Here is a 17,589-nt window from a genome sequence, read left to right as displayed (position 1 = left end):
GGTCAGAGAGACATGGGCACGGTCACACCCTCAGAGCACACAGAGGAGACAGGACGTGGAAGGCACAAAGACACAGAACGCAGCTGGACAGGGCCACACGCTGTTTGTGCCGAGCATGTGGATGGTGGCCTCCCTTGGTCCAACCTGTGCACAAGTCACAGAGCAGCTAGGAACATCACAGAGAGGACAACACGTTGTGGATGGAGAGAAGACCAAGACTAAGAGACCAGAACACAAATGGGGGCAGACAGGTGATGGGCAGCCACCAAACAGAAGTCCCCGTGGCCACTTGCAGTCTTTACCCCTGACGGTGAGTGTGGCTGAGGTCCTCTCCTGCCCGCACATGCATGCGTACTCGCCGGAATCTGCCACGGCCAGGCCACGGATCTGCAGCTCACACGTGGTCCCGTCCTGCCTCAGGCTGTACCTGTCCCCATCTCTGAGGGTCTCAGACCCCTTCCTCCACTCCACGGGGGCCGCCTTGCTCAGCTCACACCGCAGCAAGGCTGTGGCCCCTTCCGTGGCCTCCTGGTTGCTCATGTCTCTTGTGAATCTGGCGGGCAGGGCTGGGAAGGACCAAGCAGTGGCTGAGAACATCAGACTGGATGGCTCTGTGTACGAGACACGGATGCCACACACAGCCACAAAACCTGCCAAAGCACCGCGGTGTGAATGAGCAAAGGAAAGTACAGACGGTGAGAGAGCAAATGGCCCAGGAGGAGCAGAGACGACAAAGGGAAGGACGTGACAATGATGACACCTACTGACGAGGAAAAGAGGACATTGTAAGATACCCAGAGGACCCCAAGTAGAGGATATATGCCCACAGGGTCACCAAAGGAGCTGCACCACATTGGAAGACGGAAGGTGGTGACATGACACAATGCACAGACATCAAGCCAAGGTCCCCATGGCCACACACAATCATTACCCCTGACGGTGAGCGTGGCCGAGGTCCTTTCCTCCCCGCACACACACAAGTACTCCCCGGCATCGACCACAGTCAGGTCACGGATCTGCAGCTCACACTCAGCCCCATCCTGCCTCAGGCTGTATCTGTCCCCAGCTCTGAGGGTCTCAGGGCCCTTCCTCCACTCCACAGGGGCTGCCTTGCTCAGCTCACACCGCAGCGTGGCCGTGGCCCCTTCCGTGGCCTCCTTGTTTCTCAGTCTTCCAATGAAGTGGGCAGGCAGGGCTGGGGATGGACAGATGGACAGAGAGAACATCAGACTCCCTAGAAGGTGCTGGGGAGCAGAGCATGCCCCGAAGGACACAGAATGCCCCAGGACAGAGCCCACAGCGGCAGCCAGAAGGGAAGCAGGCTGTGCATGCTGTTTCCTCTGGTACATGCAGCAGCCCGGAGGCCGGAGTGGTTCCATGGAGTGACGGAGAGAATTAAGGGGACTCCACAAAGTAAGCAGAAATGCACAGCAGAAGTTCATAACTGGACACCAGATGGAGGGTCTACTTGTCCACGCAGTATATTTACCCCTGACGGTGAGCGTGGCCGAGGTCCTCTCCTGCCCGCACACGCACGAGTACTCCCCGGCATCTGCCACGGCCAGGCCGTGGATCTGTAGCTCACACTGGGTCCCGTCCTGCCTCACGCTGTATCTGTCCCCATCTCTGAGGGTCTTTGTCCCCTTCCTCCACTCCACAGGGGCCGCCTTGCTCAGCTCACACCACAGCGTGGCCGTGGCCCCTTCCGTGGCCTCCTGGTTGCTCATGTCTTCTATGAACCTGGCGGGCAGGGCTGCGGAGGACCAAGCGGTCACTGAGAACATCAGACTGACTGGAGGACTCTGTGTACAGGACACGCACACCCACACGCAGCCACACAAACTGCCAAAGGCCACGGCATGAATGAGCGAATCCACGTACAGACAGTGAGGAACACAACGGTCCGGGAGCCACAGAGAGCACAAAGAGGCAAACGTGAACATGAGGACGTCTCCCAGTGAGGAGAAAGGGAGGTGGGAGAATCCGGAGAACCCCAGACAGAGGACAGATGCCCACGGGGTCACCAAGGAGCTGTGCCACACTGGGAGCAGAAGGTGATGACACGGAGACAACGTGTAGACACCAAGGTCCAGTCTACGTGACCACACGTGGTCTTTACCCTTGACGGTGAGCGTGGCTGAGGTCCTCTCCTGCCCACACACGCACGAGTACTCCCCGGCATCCGCCACGGCCAGGCCACGGATCTGCAGCTCACACGTGGTCCCGTCCTGCCTCAGGCTGTATCTGTCCCCAGCTCTGAGGCTCTGGGACCCTTTCCTCCACTCCACGGGGACCACCTTGCTCAGCTTACACTGTAGTGTGGCCGTGGCCCCTTCCGTGGCCTCTCCATTCCTCAGACCCTCTGTGAACTTGGCAGGCAGGGCTGGGGTCAGAAAGACATGGACACGATCACACCCTCTGAGCACACAGAAGACACGGGACGTGGGCACACAGACAAGACACAAAACCCACTGGACATGAGCCACTCCCCGGCTGTACACCACACGGCGTGGCCCGCTCAGGCCTCACATTTAAATGAATGTGGCTGGCAGAAGCTGTGGAGGGTTGGAAACACACAGAGATCATCGGAGGCTCTGCAGAACTTTGGGGGACAGGACATTATAGGATGGAGGACAAGACACAGAACCCAACGGGAACACATGACTCAACCCGCTGTGGCAGTGGTGGGAGGCTGGGGTTCCACAGAGCGACGGGAAGAGGGTGGCATAGAGACGGGGAGAAAAGATGGAATGAGTGGAGACAGATGTCCGGAAGTGAATACTTGGACGCCAGAACGGTTCTGCCTGACCACACGTGGTCTTTACCCCTGACGGTGAGCGTGGCCGAGGTCCTCTCCTGCCCGCACACACACGAGTACTCCCCGGCGTCCGCCGTGGCCAGGCCACAGATCTGCAGCTCACACGTGGTCCCGTCCTGCCGCAGGCTGTATCTGTCCCCAGCTCTGAGGGTCTCAGATCCCTTCCTCCACTCCACAGGGGCCGCCTTGCTCAGCTCACACTGCAGCGTGGCTGTGGCCCCTTCTGTGGCCTCCATGGTCTTCAGATCTTGAATGAATCGAGCTGGAAGGGCTAGGAAGGGCCACATGGACACAAGCCATCAAACGCTCTGGTGGATTTGACGGACACAAGCAGAGCGTCCAGGAAGGAGACGGAAGCCGGAAGGGTGGAGGTATGTGGCACGAGGCGGACCACAGAGCATCTGCCAGTGAGGCCTTCCCGAGTGCCAGCTGCGAGGGCCGGGAGAGCTGGGGGAGGGGCTGCGGTCCAGACCTTTCCTCTTCCCAAGGACATCTTGTCCCACCCACCACCTCTCACTCCTGGGGAGCAGCACAGGCTCCTCCGATTTGCAACAGTGTGATGGACTCCTCCCCCACCCCCCGTGACCACACAGGTGGCACCTCCGTGGTCTCGACAGTCACTGCCCCACTGTTGTCCCTCATGCGGGAGATGGAGGAGACACCCCTCCCTGGCAGGACATCATGCGTCCCACACGCCGGGACTCACCAGCCCCTGTGAGGCCCAGCCTCCTCCACCTCACCTCCCTCTCCTGATCCCACAGACCCATGCTGCTACCCACTGCCCTGGCCCTCGTCACGCAGACACCCGACCCCAGCCGTGGCCTCTGCACCACCCTGACACTGCAACCTGCCACGCCCTGTCCCCCTCCAGGCAGAGCGAGAGCTCTCCTGGGCCCACCTGGCTACCCCTTGTTACGGGGTGACCTGAAGTCAAACGCTGAAGCCCTAACCCCCACTACTTCAGAATGCGACTGGTTTGAAGACAGGGTCTTTAAGGAGGTGACTGAAGTTCATCGGGTCAGGAGGGTGGGTCCCAGCCCACAGGAATGCTGTCCACGTAAGAAGAGGAGGTTTGAATACAAACACAGGAGGACAACCACGAGAAGACACGTGGGGGAAACAGCCGTCTGCAAGCCAGGGGGAGAGCCCGCAGAAGGAGACAACCCAGGCGACACCCAGATCTCAGATATCCAGTTTCCAGAACTTTAAAAAAAAACAAACAAGCCGGGCGCGGTGGCTCACGCCTGTAATCCTAGCACTCTGGGAGGCTGAGGCGGGCGGATTGCTCGAGGTCAGGAGTTCGAAACCAGCCTGAGCAAGAGCAAGACCCCGTCTCTACTATAAATAGAAAGAAATTAATTGGCCAACTAATGTATATATATATAAAATTAGCAGGGCATGGTGGCGCATGCCTGTAGTCCCAGCTACTGGGGAGGCTGAGGCAGAAGGATTGCTTGAGCCCAGGAGTTTGAGGTTGCTGTGAGCTAGGCTGACGCCACGGCACTCACTCTAGCCTGGGCAACAAGCGAGACTCTGTCTCAAAAAAACAAGGCCGGGCGCGGTGGCTCACGCCTGTAATCCTAGCACTCTGGGAGGCCGTGGCGGGCGGATTGCTCGAGGTCAGGAGTTCGAAACCAGCCTGAGTAAGAGCGAGACCCCGTCTCTACTATACATAGAAAGAAAAATTAATTGGCCAACTAATATATATACATATATATGTATGTATATATATATATATATATATATATATATATATATATACAAAAAAAAAATTAGCCGGGCATGGTGGCGCATGCCTGTAGTCCCAGCTACTTGGGAGGCTGAGGCAGTAGGATTGCTTGAGCCCAGGAGATTGAGGTTGCTGTGAGCTAGGCTGATGCTACAGCGCTCATTAAAAAACAATAACAATAACAAAACAAAACAAACTTCTGTTGTTTAAGACATCAGTCTATGATGCTTTGTTATGGCAGCCCAAACAAATGAATACAGATTTTGGTACCAGGAGTGGGTGCCGTTGAAACAAATGCTTGTAAATAAAGAAGCAGCCTTGGAACCGGGTAATGGGACGTGGCTAGAAGATTTTAGAGGAGCATGCTAGGAAAAGCAAGAGTTTGCCATGAAGGCATTCTTGATGAAAATATAGATGTTAAAAATCACCCATTTTTTTTAAAGAAATGGGTGATTAAAAAATATTTTAAAAAATATTTTTTAAATATCCAGATTAAGCAGTGGTGGGAGCCACCACTTCTGGCCAGACGAGGTGGCCCACACCTGTAATCCTAGCACTCTGGGAGGCTGAGGCAGGTGGATCGCTCGAGGTCAGGAGTTCGAGACCAGCCTGAGCAGGAGCGAGACCCCGTCTCTACTAAAAATAGAAAGAAATTAATTGGCCAACTAAAAATATATAGAAAAAAAATTAACCAGGCATAGTAGCGTGTGCCTGTAGTCCCAGCTACTAGGGAGGCTGAGGCAGGAGGATCGCTCAAGCCCAGGAGTTGAAGGTCATAGTGAGCTATGATGATGCCATGGCATGTAGTTGGGCTAACAGAGTGAGATTCTGCCTCAAAAAAAGAAAAAGAAAAAGCTTCTTTGTTTTCCATCAGGTCAGGCCTCAGATGGAAATGAAGAATGTGCTATTGGAAACTGAAGAAAGGTGATCCTTATTGTACAACGGTAAAGAACCTGATCAAATTGTAGTCGAGTGTTTTACGGAAGGTGAAACTGACTCAGAAACACTGAAACTGGATGTCTACCTGAGGAGGTTTCTAAGCAAAGTGTTGAAAGTGTAGCCTGGTTTCTCCTTAATGGTCATAGTAAAATGTGAGAGGAGAGGCATACATTCAAAAAGGAATCGTGAAGCAAAATAATAATAATCAGAACTTGGAAGATTTAGAAAATCTTCAGCATATGGATATTGCATAAAAATGAGACAGTGCGTTCTGGGGAGACAGTCAAGGGTGTGGCTGGACAAGCAATTGCTAAGAGATCAGTGTGTGATTTCTGGATCCATGTGGAACCCCCAGCAGGAGCCAGTAATAGAAATGAGATTACCAAGGAAAGATCTGTGGAGAACCCTCTTGTCTGACGGCTTGGCCCCATGGGTTGCACAGGACAAGCGTTTTGAGAATTTTATACCAGCAGAAACAGCACAAGCTTGGACAGAACAGGGGAGAATGAAGAAAGGCTGCCAGACTCTGAGATTCACAGAGGACGGGCCGAGAGAAAGAGCTGCAGGGCTGAGGCCATGTGTCATCCTTCAGGGTAGATGGTTCCAAGGTTAGCAGGGATGGCCCGGTCTCCAGCAGACGGAGGGCACAGGCCTGGAGGGAGGAAGGGCTGTCCCCTCCTCAGACCCAGAGAGCCAGGCACTGCCACCTGGGGGTTGTGGTTGCAACCCCACCGGGCCCCAAGGCCAGAGCACTGAGCCAAAGAGGATTATTCTCCAGCCTTAAAATCTAATGGATTCCCCTGCTTGTGTAAGACTTGCTCATATCCCATGGCCCAGAACTTCTTTTCCATGCCCCAGTTTTTGAATAGGAATGTCTGTCCCCTGCCTGTCCCTCAGTAGTGTCCTGGAAGCACAGACCACGTCTCGTTCATGCTGCACAGCTGAAGGCTTTCGCCGGAGCACGTCATAGTTGACGTCCCCCTCACGCTCCATGGAGACGATATTCAGATGGGACTGGGACTTAAGAGTAGATGCTGGAATGGGATAAGATTTCAGGCCACCAGGAAGAAGCAGATGTGGCTTTGCCTGTGAGAAGGCCAAGAATTTTGGGAGGCCGGAGGGTGGAGTCTTATGGCCTGAATTGTGTCCTCCTTCCTTCAAAATGCCTGTGTCACCACCCTACCACCTGGTACTCGGAATGTCGCTGTCTTTAAACAGGACCTTAAAAGCCAAAGCGAGGCTGCCAGCGTGGGCCCTGATCCCACAGGACTGGTGTCCTAGCCAAAGGGGTCAGGACACACAGGTGCACACAGAGGGACAACCACGTGAAGAGAGAGAGAGAGAACACAACCACCCACGAGACAGGAGGGAGACCTTCAAAGAGACCAACCCAGCTGGCATCTCGGTCTTGGAATCTCAACCCCAGAACTCTGAGAAAGTCAGTCTCTGCCGTTGGAGCCACCCAGGCTGCAGAACTTGGTCACATCAGCCTGAGCGGAGGAGGGCAGCGTCAATTCAGAAACGTGGCGTGACCACGAGGCCCCGTCAGACCCTCGCACTGCATTCAGGAGGCCGTGGCCTGCCTGGTCACCTCCTCCCCGAACTTCCAAACTCTAACGTGCATGTCCATGAAAGGACACAGGCCTTCACCTCCGTGTCTGGGCCCAGGAACACGTGTGCAGTCCCGGCTCCTGGGGACATGCCAGTGGCCTGGACAGCGCTCCTGAGCCCTGACGTTTGTCTCTTGGTGGCTTCCTTGGGTCCTATATCCCCAGAGCCCAGGCTGGGCCGAGCCAGTGCGTTTTCAGTGCTCGTTAGTGAAACGGGTCGCACAGAGGAGTGATGGAGGGAAAGAGATGACAATGGTCTCAACAGACATGGGGAAAAGCACAGAGTACATGGGTTAGGTGGGAAAAGAGAGAAGTCACTCAGGAGGCCACCTGTGGTATTTACCCATGACGGTGAGCGTGGCTGAGGTCCTCTCCTGCCCACACACGCACGAGTACTCCCCAGCATCTGCCACGGCCAGGTCACAGATTTGCAGTTCACATCGGGTCCCATCCTGCCTCACGCTGTATCTGTCCCCATCTCTGAGGGTCTTTGTCCCCTTCCTCCACTCCACAGGGGCCGCCTTGCTCAGCTCACACCACAGCGTGGCCGTGGCCCCTTCCGTGGCCTCCTGGTTGCTCATGTCTTCTATGAACCTGGCGGGCAGGGCTGCGGAGGACCAAGCGGTCACTGAGAACATCAGACTGACTGGAGGACTCTGTGTACAGGACACGCACACCCACACGCAGCCACACAAACTGCCAAAGGCCACGGCATGAATGAGCGAATCCACGTACAGACAGTGAGGAACACAACGGTCCGGGAGCCACAGAGTACAAAGAGGCAAACGTGAACATGAGGACGTCTCCCAGTGAGGAGAAGGGGAGTTGGGAGATGCCGGAGGACCCCAGACAGAGGACAGATGCCCACGGGGTCACCAAGGAGCTGTTCCACATTGGGAGGCAGAAGGTGTTGACATGGAGACAATGTGTGGACACCAAGGTCCAGTCTACGTGACCACACGTGGTCTTTACCCTTGACGGTGAGCGTGGCCGAGGTCCTCTCCTGCCCACACACGCACGAGTACTCCCCGGCATCCGCCACGGCCAGGCCACGGATCTGCAGCTCACACGTGGTCCCGTCCTGCCGCAGGCTGTATCTGTCCCCAGCTCTGAGGCTCTGGGACCCCTTCCTCCACTCCACGGGGACCACCTTGCTCAGCTTACACTGTAGTGTGGCCGTGGCCCCTTCCGTGGCCTCTGCATTCCTCAGACCCTCTGTGAACTTGGCAGGCAGGGCTGGGGTCAGAAAGACATGGGCACGATCACACCCTCTGAGCACACAGAAGACACGGGACGTGGGCACACAGACAAGACACAAAACCCACTGGACATGAGCCACTCCCCGGCTGTACACCACACGGCGTGGCCCGCTCAGGCCTCACATCTAAATGAATGTGGCTGGCAGAGCCATGGGGGGTTGGAAACACACAGAGATCATCGGAGGCTCTGCAGAACTTTGGGGGACAGGACATTATAGGATGGAGGACAAGACACAGAACCCAACAGGAACACATGACTCAACCCGCTGTGGCAGTGGCGGGAGGCTGGGGTTCCACAGAGCGACGGGAAGAGGGTGGCACAGAGACGGGGAGGAAAGATGGAATGAGTGGAGACAGATGTCCGGAAGTGAATACTTGGACGCCAGAACGGTTCTGCCTGACCACACGTGGTCTTTACCCCTGACGGTGAGCGTGGCCGAGGTCCTCTCCTGCCCACACACGCACGAGTACTCCCCGGCGTCCGCCGTGGCCAGGCCACGGATCTGCAGCTCACACGTGGTCCCATCCTGCCGCAGGCTGTATCTGTCCCCAGCTCTGAGGGTCTCGGGCCCCTTCCTCCACTCCACGGGGGCCGCCTTGCTCAGCTCACACTGCAGCGTGGCCGTGGCCCCTTCTGTGGCCTCTTGATTTCTCAAATCTTCTATGAATCTGGCGGGAAGGGCTGAGAAAGGCCAAGCAGTTGCTGAGAATATCAGATGATCCTGAGGACTTTGTGTACAGGACACGACTCACAAAAAGCCACACGAGCTGCCCATGGACCGTGGCAGGGACAAACAAATGAACACACAGAAGGCGAGGAGCCCAGTGGCCCAGCAGGAACAGAGAATGGGAAGGGATAGACGTGAACATGAGGACATCTCCTGACTATGAGAAGGGGAGATCGGAGATGCCCAGAGGACCCCAGATACAGGACAGACACCATGGTGTCATGGAGTCACCCTGGGAGCTGTGTCCCATTTGCTGGTGGTAGGTGGTGGTGCAGAGACAGCATGTAGACACCGAGCCACTGGCCCACAACCATCTTTACCCCTGACGGTGAGCGTGGCTGAGGTCCTCTCCTGTCCACACACGCACGAGTACTCTCCAGCGTCTGCCACGGCCAGGCCACAGATCTGCAGCTCACACGTGGCCCTGTCCTGCCGCAGGCTGTATCTGTCCCCAGCTCTGAGGGTCTCAGATCCCTTCCTCCACTCCACAGGGGCTGCCTTGCTCAGCTCACACCGCAGCGTGGCCGTGGCCCCTTCTGTGGCCTCCATGGTCTTCAGATCTTGAATGAATCGAGCTGGAAGGGCTAGGAAAGGTCACATGGACAGAATCCATCAAGCCCTCTGGAGAGCTGAGGGGCACAAGCTGAACATCCAGGAAGGAGACGGAAGCAGGAGGGACATGGAGCACAGCACATCCAAGACTGACCGCGAGGCCCTCCTGCGTCCCCCTGCAAGGGCAGCTCAGCCCAGAGATGGGCTCCACTCCAGGCCTGTCACCTTCTCAAAGGGCACCTTGTCCTACCCAGGACCTCTTGTTCTTGGGAAACTGCAACCTCCTCCAACTCGCAACCCACAGACGCAATAAGGTAATGACCTGACCGCTCTCTCCCTCGATTCTCCCTCCCTGTGACCACGTGGGAGGCACCTCCCGGTCAGACGTCACCGCCTGGCCCCACTGTCATACTCATATAGGAGATGCCCTTCCCCCGCAGCGCTTCCTTCCGCACCACCCCTGCGTGGACATGCCCGGCTGGCTGCACCCCTCCCAGCGCACACAGCCCCGTCCCGACGCAAGTGGACCCACACCCCCACCCACGGCCCTGGCTCAGGCCACCTAGACAGCAACGGACCGCAGCTGCGGCTTCTACGCCACACCTGACACGGCATCCTGCCATCCGCCCCCTTCCCTGTGCAAGGCAGAGACAGAGCCCTCGGGTGCAGGCTGCCTGGCCACCCAGCTACACCCTCTTCTGGTCTGACTGTGTGCCCTAAAATTCGCATGTTGGAATCCTAACGTCTGGTACCTCCAAGTGTCACTATTTAGAGATGAAGCCTTTAAAGGGGTAACTAAGGTAACGTGAGGCTGCCGGGGTGGGCCCTCTTCCAACGCGACCGACTTCATTAGAACAGGTGAGCAGACACAGGAGCACACAGGGGGACCCTGCGTGGAGACGCAGGGAGGAAACGCCGTCTACGAGCCAAGGATCGGAGCCTCGGAGGAAGCCGACCTCCAACACTTCATCTTCAGACTTCCGGTCAGAAAACGAATGCACACTTTTCAGTGCCGGGAGTGGGGTGCGGCTCCAACAATCACCTACCAATGCGGGCATGGCTTTGGAACCGGGTAACAGGGTAACAGGCGGGGATGATTGTCGGGTGCCTGTCAGAAAAAGCCTAGACTCCCACAAACGAGCAGATTGCGGAAAAACGGACATTATAAGGACACTGCTGGTCAGACCTCAGCCAGAAATAAAGAACGCGTCACTGCAAACCGGAGGACAGGAGATCCTTGCTACTACAACAAGTGGCCAAGAACTTGGCCAGACCGTGTTCTCATGCTCTGTGTGGAAGGCAGACCGGAAACAGTGAAACCATGTGTGTCCAGCTCCGGAGATTTCCACGAAACACGTCAGAGGAGAAGCCCATTTCCTCCTTGCCGATCACAGCAAAGCACAAGAGGAGAAAAACGAATTGAATCAAATAAAACGAACAAGGACTTGGAAGCTCTGGAAATTTGTCAGCCCACCGATGCTGTCGAATAGCCAGGAAGCGTGTTCCAGAGAGAACAGTCGCGTGGGCCGGACGGTCTTTTATTAAAGGGCAGCTGTGGGGTCTGTGGATGTGAGACGACTGGCTCCGTGTAAGCAGAGGAGGTGACGGTACGGACACACACGGAGGGATGACCCGTGTGAGGACACAGGGAAGGACCCATCTATGAGCCACGGAGAGAGGCCACAGAAGAAACTGGCCCACGGACACCTCGCTCTTCAGACTTTACTCAGAAAGCGCACACACGCCGTGGCGCGAGGGGTGGGAGCTACCGAGACAACCACCTAAAGCGTGCTGCCGACCCGTTTTGCAGCTCGATGACGGGCCGGCATCTCCGCAGAAGCTGGGCCCAGAGATGCGGTTACCCAGGAAGCCCTTCTCTGCCGGCCTGGGCCCCTCACACTCGCACGGGAGGCCAGCGAGGTTTCGAGAGCTGTCCCCCAGCACAGAGCGGCCGGACCGGACCAAACGGGCCCGAGACGGGGCGAGATGAAGGCGGGCTACCAGATCTAGGGTGCCCCCGGCTGGACCCACGGCATGACACGGATGCGAACGTGTGCTGTCCCACGAGAAAGGGAAGAAAGGCTCCAAAGGTCACTCAGGGATCCGCACGGCTCCCACGGCCCACAGGGGCCTGAGAGCCAGGTCACCTGTGCCCAGGGCTGGGGGGGTGCTGCCTGGTGCGAGAGACTGGGGTTGCCGTGGCGGGCCCGGAGGACAGAGTATGGGGCCAAAGAGGGTGATTCTCCAGGCTTGAAATGGCCAGGAGCTTTCCCTGGTAGAGTCACATTTGCGTTTAGAGCCGTGACCTAGTGTTTTTTCTTTCCAGTTTCATCCTTTACGCATAGGGATGTCTGCCCTGTGCCTGTCCCCCAACTGTGTCCCGGTGGCACCTGACTGGTCTGGCCTGACAGCTTCCCAGCTGAGGGGGAGTTCCGCGGCGGGGTGAGTTGCGCTTGGCGTCCCCCTTGCTCTAGATGGGGACTAGATGGGGACGGCATTCACACGAGCCCGGACTCAGTGCTGACGCTGGCGCAGGTCACGAAGTGGGCCGTCGGGAAGGGGAGAATGCATTTTGCCCGTGAGAAGGCCATGAATTCTGGGGGGCCAGAAGGTGGAGTGTCAAGGCCTGAAATGAGTCCCCCAAAAACTACTATGTTGAAGTCCTAACGCCAAGTACCTCAGAATGTCACTGCATTTAAACGGGATCTTTAAAAGCCAACGTGAGGTTGTCAGGGTGGGCCCAGTCCAGTGTGACTGGCGTCCTTCTCAAAGAAGAATAGGACACACACGTGCACAAAGAGGGGTGGCCACGTGCAGACGCACGGAGATGACGGCTCAGGAGACGCCAACCCTGCCAAGACCCTGACCTTGGAGTTTCAGCCTCCAGAAATTTTGGGAGTGAACCTGTGCTGCTGGAGCCGCCCAGCCTGCAGCGCTGCGTGCTGCCGGCCCGCGCAGGTGAGGAGGGCTGCACTGCTGGGCAGCCCTGGGGAACAGGTGTGACGAGACGGAGGACAAGCCAGGGAATCCCACAGGACAACATGACCGAACGGCACTGGCACATGCGTGGGGAGCTGGGTGCAGATCCGGATTTCTCCTGGTTCCCGCAAGAGCCCAGGCGGCTGGGGTTCCGTGCAGTGACGGGAGCGGGGTGGCCCAGGCTCGGGGAAAGCACGGCGGACACAGACAGCACGGAGCCAGCATGTGGACACCAGAACACGGCTCTGCCTGAGCACCTCTGGTCTTTACCCCTGACGGTGAGCGTGGCCGAGGTCCTCTCCTGCCCGCACACGCACGAGTATTCCCCGGCATCTGCCACGGCCAGGCCACGGATCTCCAGCTCACACCTCGTCCCATCCCTCCTCATTCTGTATCTGTCCCCATCTCTGAGGGTCTCGGGTCCCTTCCTCCACTCCACAGGGGCCGCCTTGCTCTGCTCACACCGCAGCAAGGCCATAGCCCCTTCTGTGGCCTCCTGGTTTCTCACGTGTTCTATGAACCTGGCGGGCAGGGCTGTGGAGGACCAAGCGGTCACTGAGAACATCAGACCGACTGGAGGACTCTGTGTACAGGACACGGACACCCACATGCAGCCACACAAACTGCCAAAGGGCCACAGCATGAGCAAGTGAATGTGTAGATGGTGAGGAACCAAGTGGCCCAGGATGAACAGAGAACACAAGGGAGGGATGTGAACATGAGGAGATGTGACAAGGAGAAGGGGAGGTGGCAGGTACCCAGGGGACCCCAGTTAGAGGACAGATGACCACAGGTTGCCACAGGAGTTGTGCCACATTTGGACACACAAGTTGGTGACAGGGAGACAGCGTGTAGACACGAGGCCACACATCCACGTGGTCACACACGATCTTTACCCCTGACTGTGAGCGTGGCCGAGGTCCTCTCCTGCCCACACATGCACGAATACTCCCCGGTGTCTGCCACAGCCAGGCCACGGATCTGCAGCTCACACGTGGTCCCGTCCTGCCTCAGGCTGTATCTGTCCCCATCTCTGAGGGTCTTGGTTCCCTTCCTCCACTCCACAGGGGCAGCCTTGCTCAGCTCACACCGCAGCATGGCCGTGGCCCCTTCTGTGGCCTCTGCATTCCTCAGACCCTCTGTGAACTTGGCAGGCAGGACTAAAAAGGGTCAGAAAACAAATACCATCACACCCTCTGAGCACACAGAAGAGATAAGATGTGGGTGACACAGGGAAAACAGAACCCAACTGGACAGAGGCCACATGCAGGGTGTGCTGAGCACAGGACGTGGGCTGTGGTTTCCCTCAGTCAGGTCTGTTCACATCATGCCCACGGCCCCTTCCATGGCCCCTCCGGCCTCATACTTTGTGTGAATCTGGCTGGCAGGACATAAACCAGGAGAGAACAGTATGGGCCACTCAACAAGAAAACACGCACACTCCAGAACAAACTAGGAATAAAAGCTTGACCACATGGACACATGCGTGGGAAGCAGCACGCTGTAGCAAAGTACAGACTGGCCGGGTACATCAGGGGAGGGACGTGGAGGAGCCGGGACCCCTATCGAGGACCCCAGGATAAGGACAGGTGCGCAGAGCTGGCCACAGGACCCGTGGCGTGGATGGGCAGAGGACGGATGTCCCCTCCCCAGGACCTTCTGTGGCCCGTCCTGGCTCAGACTGCATCTATCACCAGACCTGAGGGTGCGGGCCGGCCTGGCCATGGCCCTGTTCCGTGGCCCTGGGCCTGTTCCGTGGCTACTGCATAGCTCTTCTGTGATCCTAACGGGCGCTGGGAGGAAGGAGACACAACTGGCCCAAAAGCCTCCCTCGAGGTTATAGCCACTCGTGCTTCATCAGTTCCTGCCACCCGAGGCCCGAGCTCAGCCCAGGCGGCACTGCGTGAGCGTGCAGGAGTGCCGCCTGCATCCTCTAGAGGGGAGCCACGTGTGGTCCAGGCGGGCACGCACGCCCCGAGGCCTTCTCAGGGCTGGCCACTCTGGAAGCGGCTGTCTCAGGCAGCCCACGGCTGCTCCCCTCAGCCCCCTGCTTCTCAGCCGCATGACAGGGCGTGGAGCCCCATGTCCCTCCATGGTCTCCTGGTGGCTGTGATGCCACGAGGACCAGTGCCTCCACGGTAGGGACGCTGTGCTCCGTCCCTGCAGCTGCAGAAGCGTGGCGGCTGGGCCTCTCTCCGTGATGTTCACGCACATGGCAAGCGCCTCCTGCTGCAGGCGTGAGCGACCAGATGACAGCACGCCTGACCCCAGGACTCGCTTCTTCAGTGGCCTGGGGACCATCTTTGCTGTGTGAGCAGAGCCCAAGAGAGCCCCGGGCTGGAGGCCCCGCGAGTCTGCAGAGACGCCCTTCCCTCCACTCTAAGACGCCTGGCCTCTCAGCCGTGGCTGGCTTTGTTTCATCTGCTTGGCCCTTGAACCAAGGGCCACCTGAGCACCTGGACCCTCCACACCCGGCCACCAGCCACACCAGGGCAGGAGTCCCGGCTCCATGGACACACACGAAGCGGCCTAAAGGGCCTGTCCCTCCCGTGGGGAACGCTGTGGCTACTCAAAGCCGGAAGCTTCTCCCCAGTGTGACCGTGAGGCCATGGTTGGGCTGCCTAGTGCAGTGGCCTCACCCCCCTGGGCCCCGATCAGGCTGAGGTCTGCCCCTACCAGACACACCTGCGAACACCCAGGATGCACCAGGGCCAGGCCACGGGGCTCTAGAATACCCTTCCTATCTGTATCTGCCCCCGCCTGAGGGTCCGGGGCCACTTTGTCTAGTCCACGGGGGCTGCCTTAGCCCGACCACAGCCCACTGTGACCATGGCCCCTTGTGTGACATGCTCAGGCCACAACCCATGTGCTCACTTTGGTCATCAGGACGTGGCGACACAACACAGCATGCTCTGCAGAGTGTGGACAGGCACCAGCCACGGGGACCATGCGGGCAACACAGGACAACAGCAGGCGGCAGCCAGGGGCCACCCAGGAGCCAGGACAGCCATGCACCCTCACTGTACCCCGAGACCCCAGCACCTGGCCACAGGGCTGCACAGGAGACAGGGTACCGCCTGCGCCTCACCCCAGGCCACACGCCCTCCCTCCCGGGCCTGGGACAGGGGTCCTGGCGCCCCAGCTCGCCAACGCCCTTCTTGGTGTTCCTGTTCGGGGGCCTTCCCAGTTCACGTTGCTCCCTCCTTTCCTCTGTTCTCCCCCATGAAGACCTTCTGCTGCATTTCTTCTATTTGATTCTCCCCATAATCATGTATTCCTGGCTGTGGCCCCCACGGGGACGGGGAAAGGCCCCCATCCTCTGCTGTTCCCCAGCTCCTGAGATGGGTCCCCCAGAGCGGGTGAGACATCCCTGCCGCAGGACCGAGGGGGAGACAAGGACATGGGCACGAGGTGGGGACGTGGATGAGTGCTCAGACGCAGAGCCATGTGCACACGTGGCCAGACGTGGGCTTTACCCCTGACAGTGAGCCTGGCCGAGGTCCGCTCCTCCCCGCACACGCACGAGTACTCCCCGGCATCTGCCACGGCCAGGCCACGGATCTCCAGCTCACACGTGGCCCTGTCCTGCCGCAGGCTGTATCTGTCCCCATCTCTGAGGGTCTCGGGCCCCTTCCTCCACTCCACGGGGGCCGCCTTGCTCAGCTCACACCGCAGCGTGGCCGTGGCCCCTTCCATGGCCTCTTGGTTTCTCAGTCTTCCTGTGAAGTGGGCAGGCAGGGCTGGGGATGGACAGACAGACACAGAGAACATCAGACTCCCTGGAGGGTACATAACATGCCCAGATGGACACGGAATCCACAGGACAGAGCCCACGGCTGCACGGGGTGGGAAGCCAGACATACACGCTGCTTCCCGTGGCTCCTGCAGCAGCCCGGGAGGCTGGAAGTCCTCCGAGGCGCGAAGGGAAGAGCAAGGCACGGGGGGGGGGGGGAGTAGAGATGGACGGCAGACAGTGAGCGATTAGACGGCAGAATGCAGATCGGCGTGGACACGCCAGTCTTACCCCTGACGGTGAGAGTGGCCGAGGTCTGCTCCTCCCCGCACACACACGAGTACTCCCCGGCGTCCGCCACGGCCAGGCCACGGATCTGCAGCTCACACGTGGTCCCGTCCTGCCTCATGCTGTATCTGTCCCCATCTCTGAGGGTCTCGGCCCCCTTCCTCCACTCCACGGGGGCCGCCTTGCTCAGCTCACACCGCAGCGAGGCCGTGGCCCCTTCCATGGCCTCCTTGCTTCTCAGCCTCCCTACAAACTGGGCAGGCAGGGCTGCAACAAGGCCAGACAGACATGGGGACATCACTGTGCCCTTCTACACGGGAGGCAGGGGCCACGCCAGCCTCCCGGGGCAGAGTGCGAGGCTCACCTTTCACGACGAGCGTGGCCGACGTCACCTGGTCCCCGAAGGAGCAGGAGTACCGCCCGCCGTCCTGGGGCCGCAGGTCCCGCACCACCAGCTCCAGCACGGCGCCCTCCTGGCGCAGACTGTACTTCTCACCCGGCCTGAGGACGCTGTCCCCGCGCCGCCACTCCACGGGCGCGGCCACAGACGACAGGACGCAGTGCAGCGTGGCAGCTCCACCCTCCGGCACCTCCAGGTCCTTCAGGGCCTCCCGGAACCGCACCGGCCGGGCTGCGGACAGACGCAGGCTCAGCCCGCCCTCCCTGCCCTGGGCCCTGCCAGGGCCCCAGAAGGTGGTGGACGGCTGGGGCAGGGGCCAGCGCCAGCCCACCCCCACGCCCGCCTCGGGGGCCGGTGGCAGGGACCCCAAGACCGCTGGGAAGGGGCAGATGTGAGTGACAAGGACAATGCTCTAAGCAGCAGGGGGGCAGAGGAGGGTAGACTGTCATGAACTGATTGTGTCCCACAAATTTGGGGACCACAAAATTCACGTGGCGCAGCCCCGACCCTGGACCCGAGCGCGTGGCTGTACTGGGAGACAGGGGGAATCGAGG

General features: G+C 58.7%; 1 protein-coding gene across 1 annotated transcript in view; it reads right to left on the bottom strand.

Moving 5' to 3' along the window:
- OBSCN (obscurin, cytoskeletal calmodulin and titin-interacting RhoGEF) overlaps positions 1-17,589 on the bottom strand; it is a 116,762-nt gene that overhangs the window by 47,536 nt on the left and 51,637 nt on the right. The window contains exons 36-45 of the mRNA XM_076009578.1: positions 17,000-17,266; positions 16,639-16,902; positions 16,091-16,354; positions 13,511-13,774; positions 9,404-9,667; positions 8,774-9,037; positions 8,069-8,332; positions 1,490-1,753; positions 932-1,195; positions 303-566 (exon numbers count right to left, since the gene is read on the bottom strand). Of these exons, the coding sequence (XP_075865693.1) occupies positions 303-566; positions 932-1,195; positions 1,490-1,753; positions 8,069-8,332; positions 8,774-9,037; positions 9,404-9,667; positions 13,511-13,774; positions 16,091-16,354; positions 16,639-16,902; positions 17,000-17,266 (2,643 nt within the window). The remainder of the gene's footprint in view (positions 1-302; positions 567-931; positions 1,196-1,489; positions 1,754-8,068; positions 8,333-8,773; positions 9,038-9,403; positions 9,668-13,510; positions 13,775-16,090; positions 16,355-16,638; positions 16,903-16,999; positions 17,267-17,589) is intronic.

Source organism: Microcebus murinus, chromosome 13 (assembly GCF_040939455.1).
Source record: "Microcebus murinus isolate Inina chromosome 13, M.murinus_Inina_mat1.0, whole genome shotgun sequence".
NCBI lineage: Eukaryota > Metazoa > Chordata > Mammalia > Primates > Cheirogaleidae > Microcebus > Microcebus murinus.
This window is presented reverse-complemented; position numbering and strand designations above follow the sequence as displayed.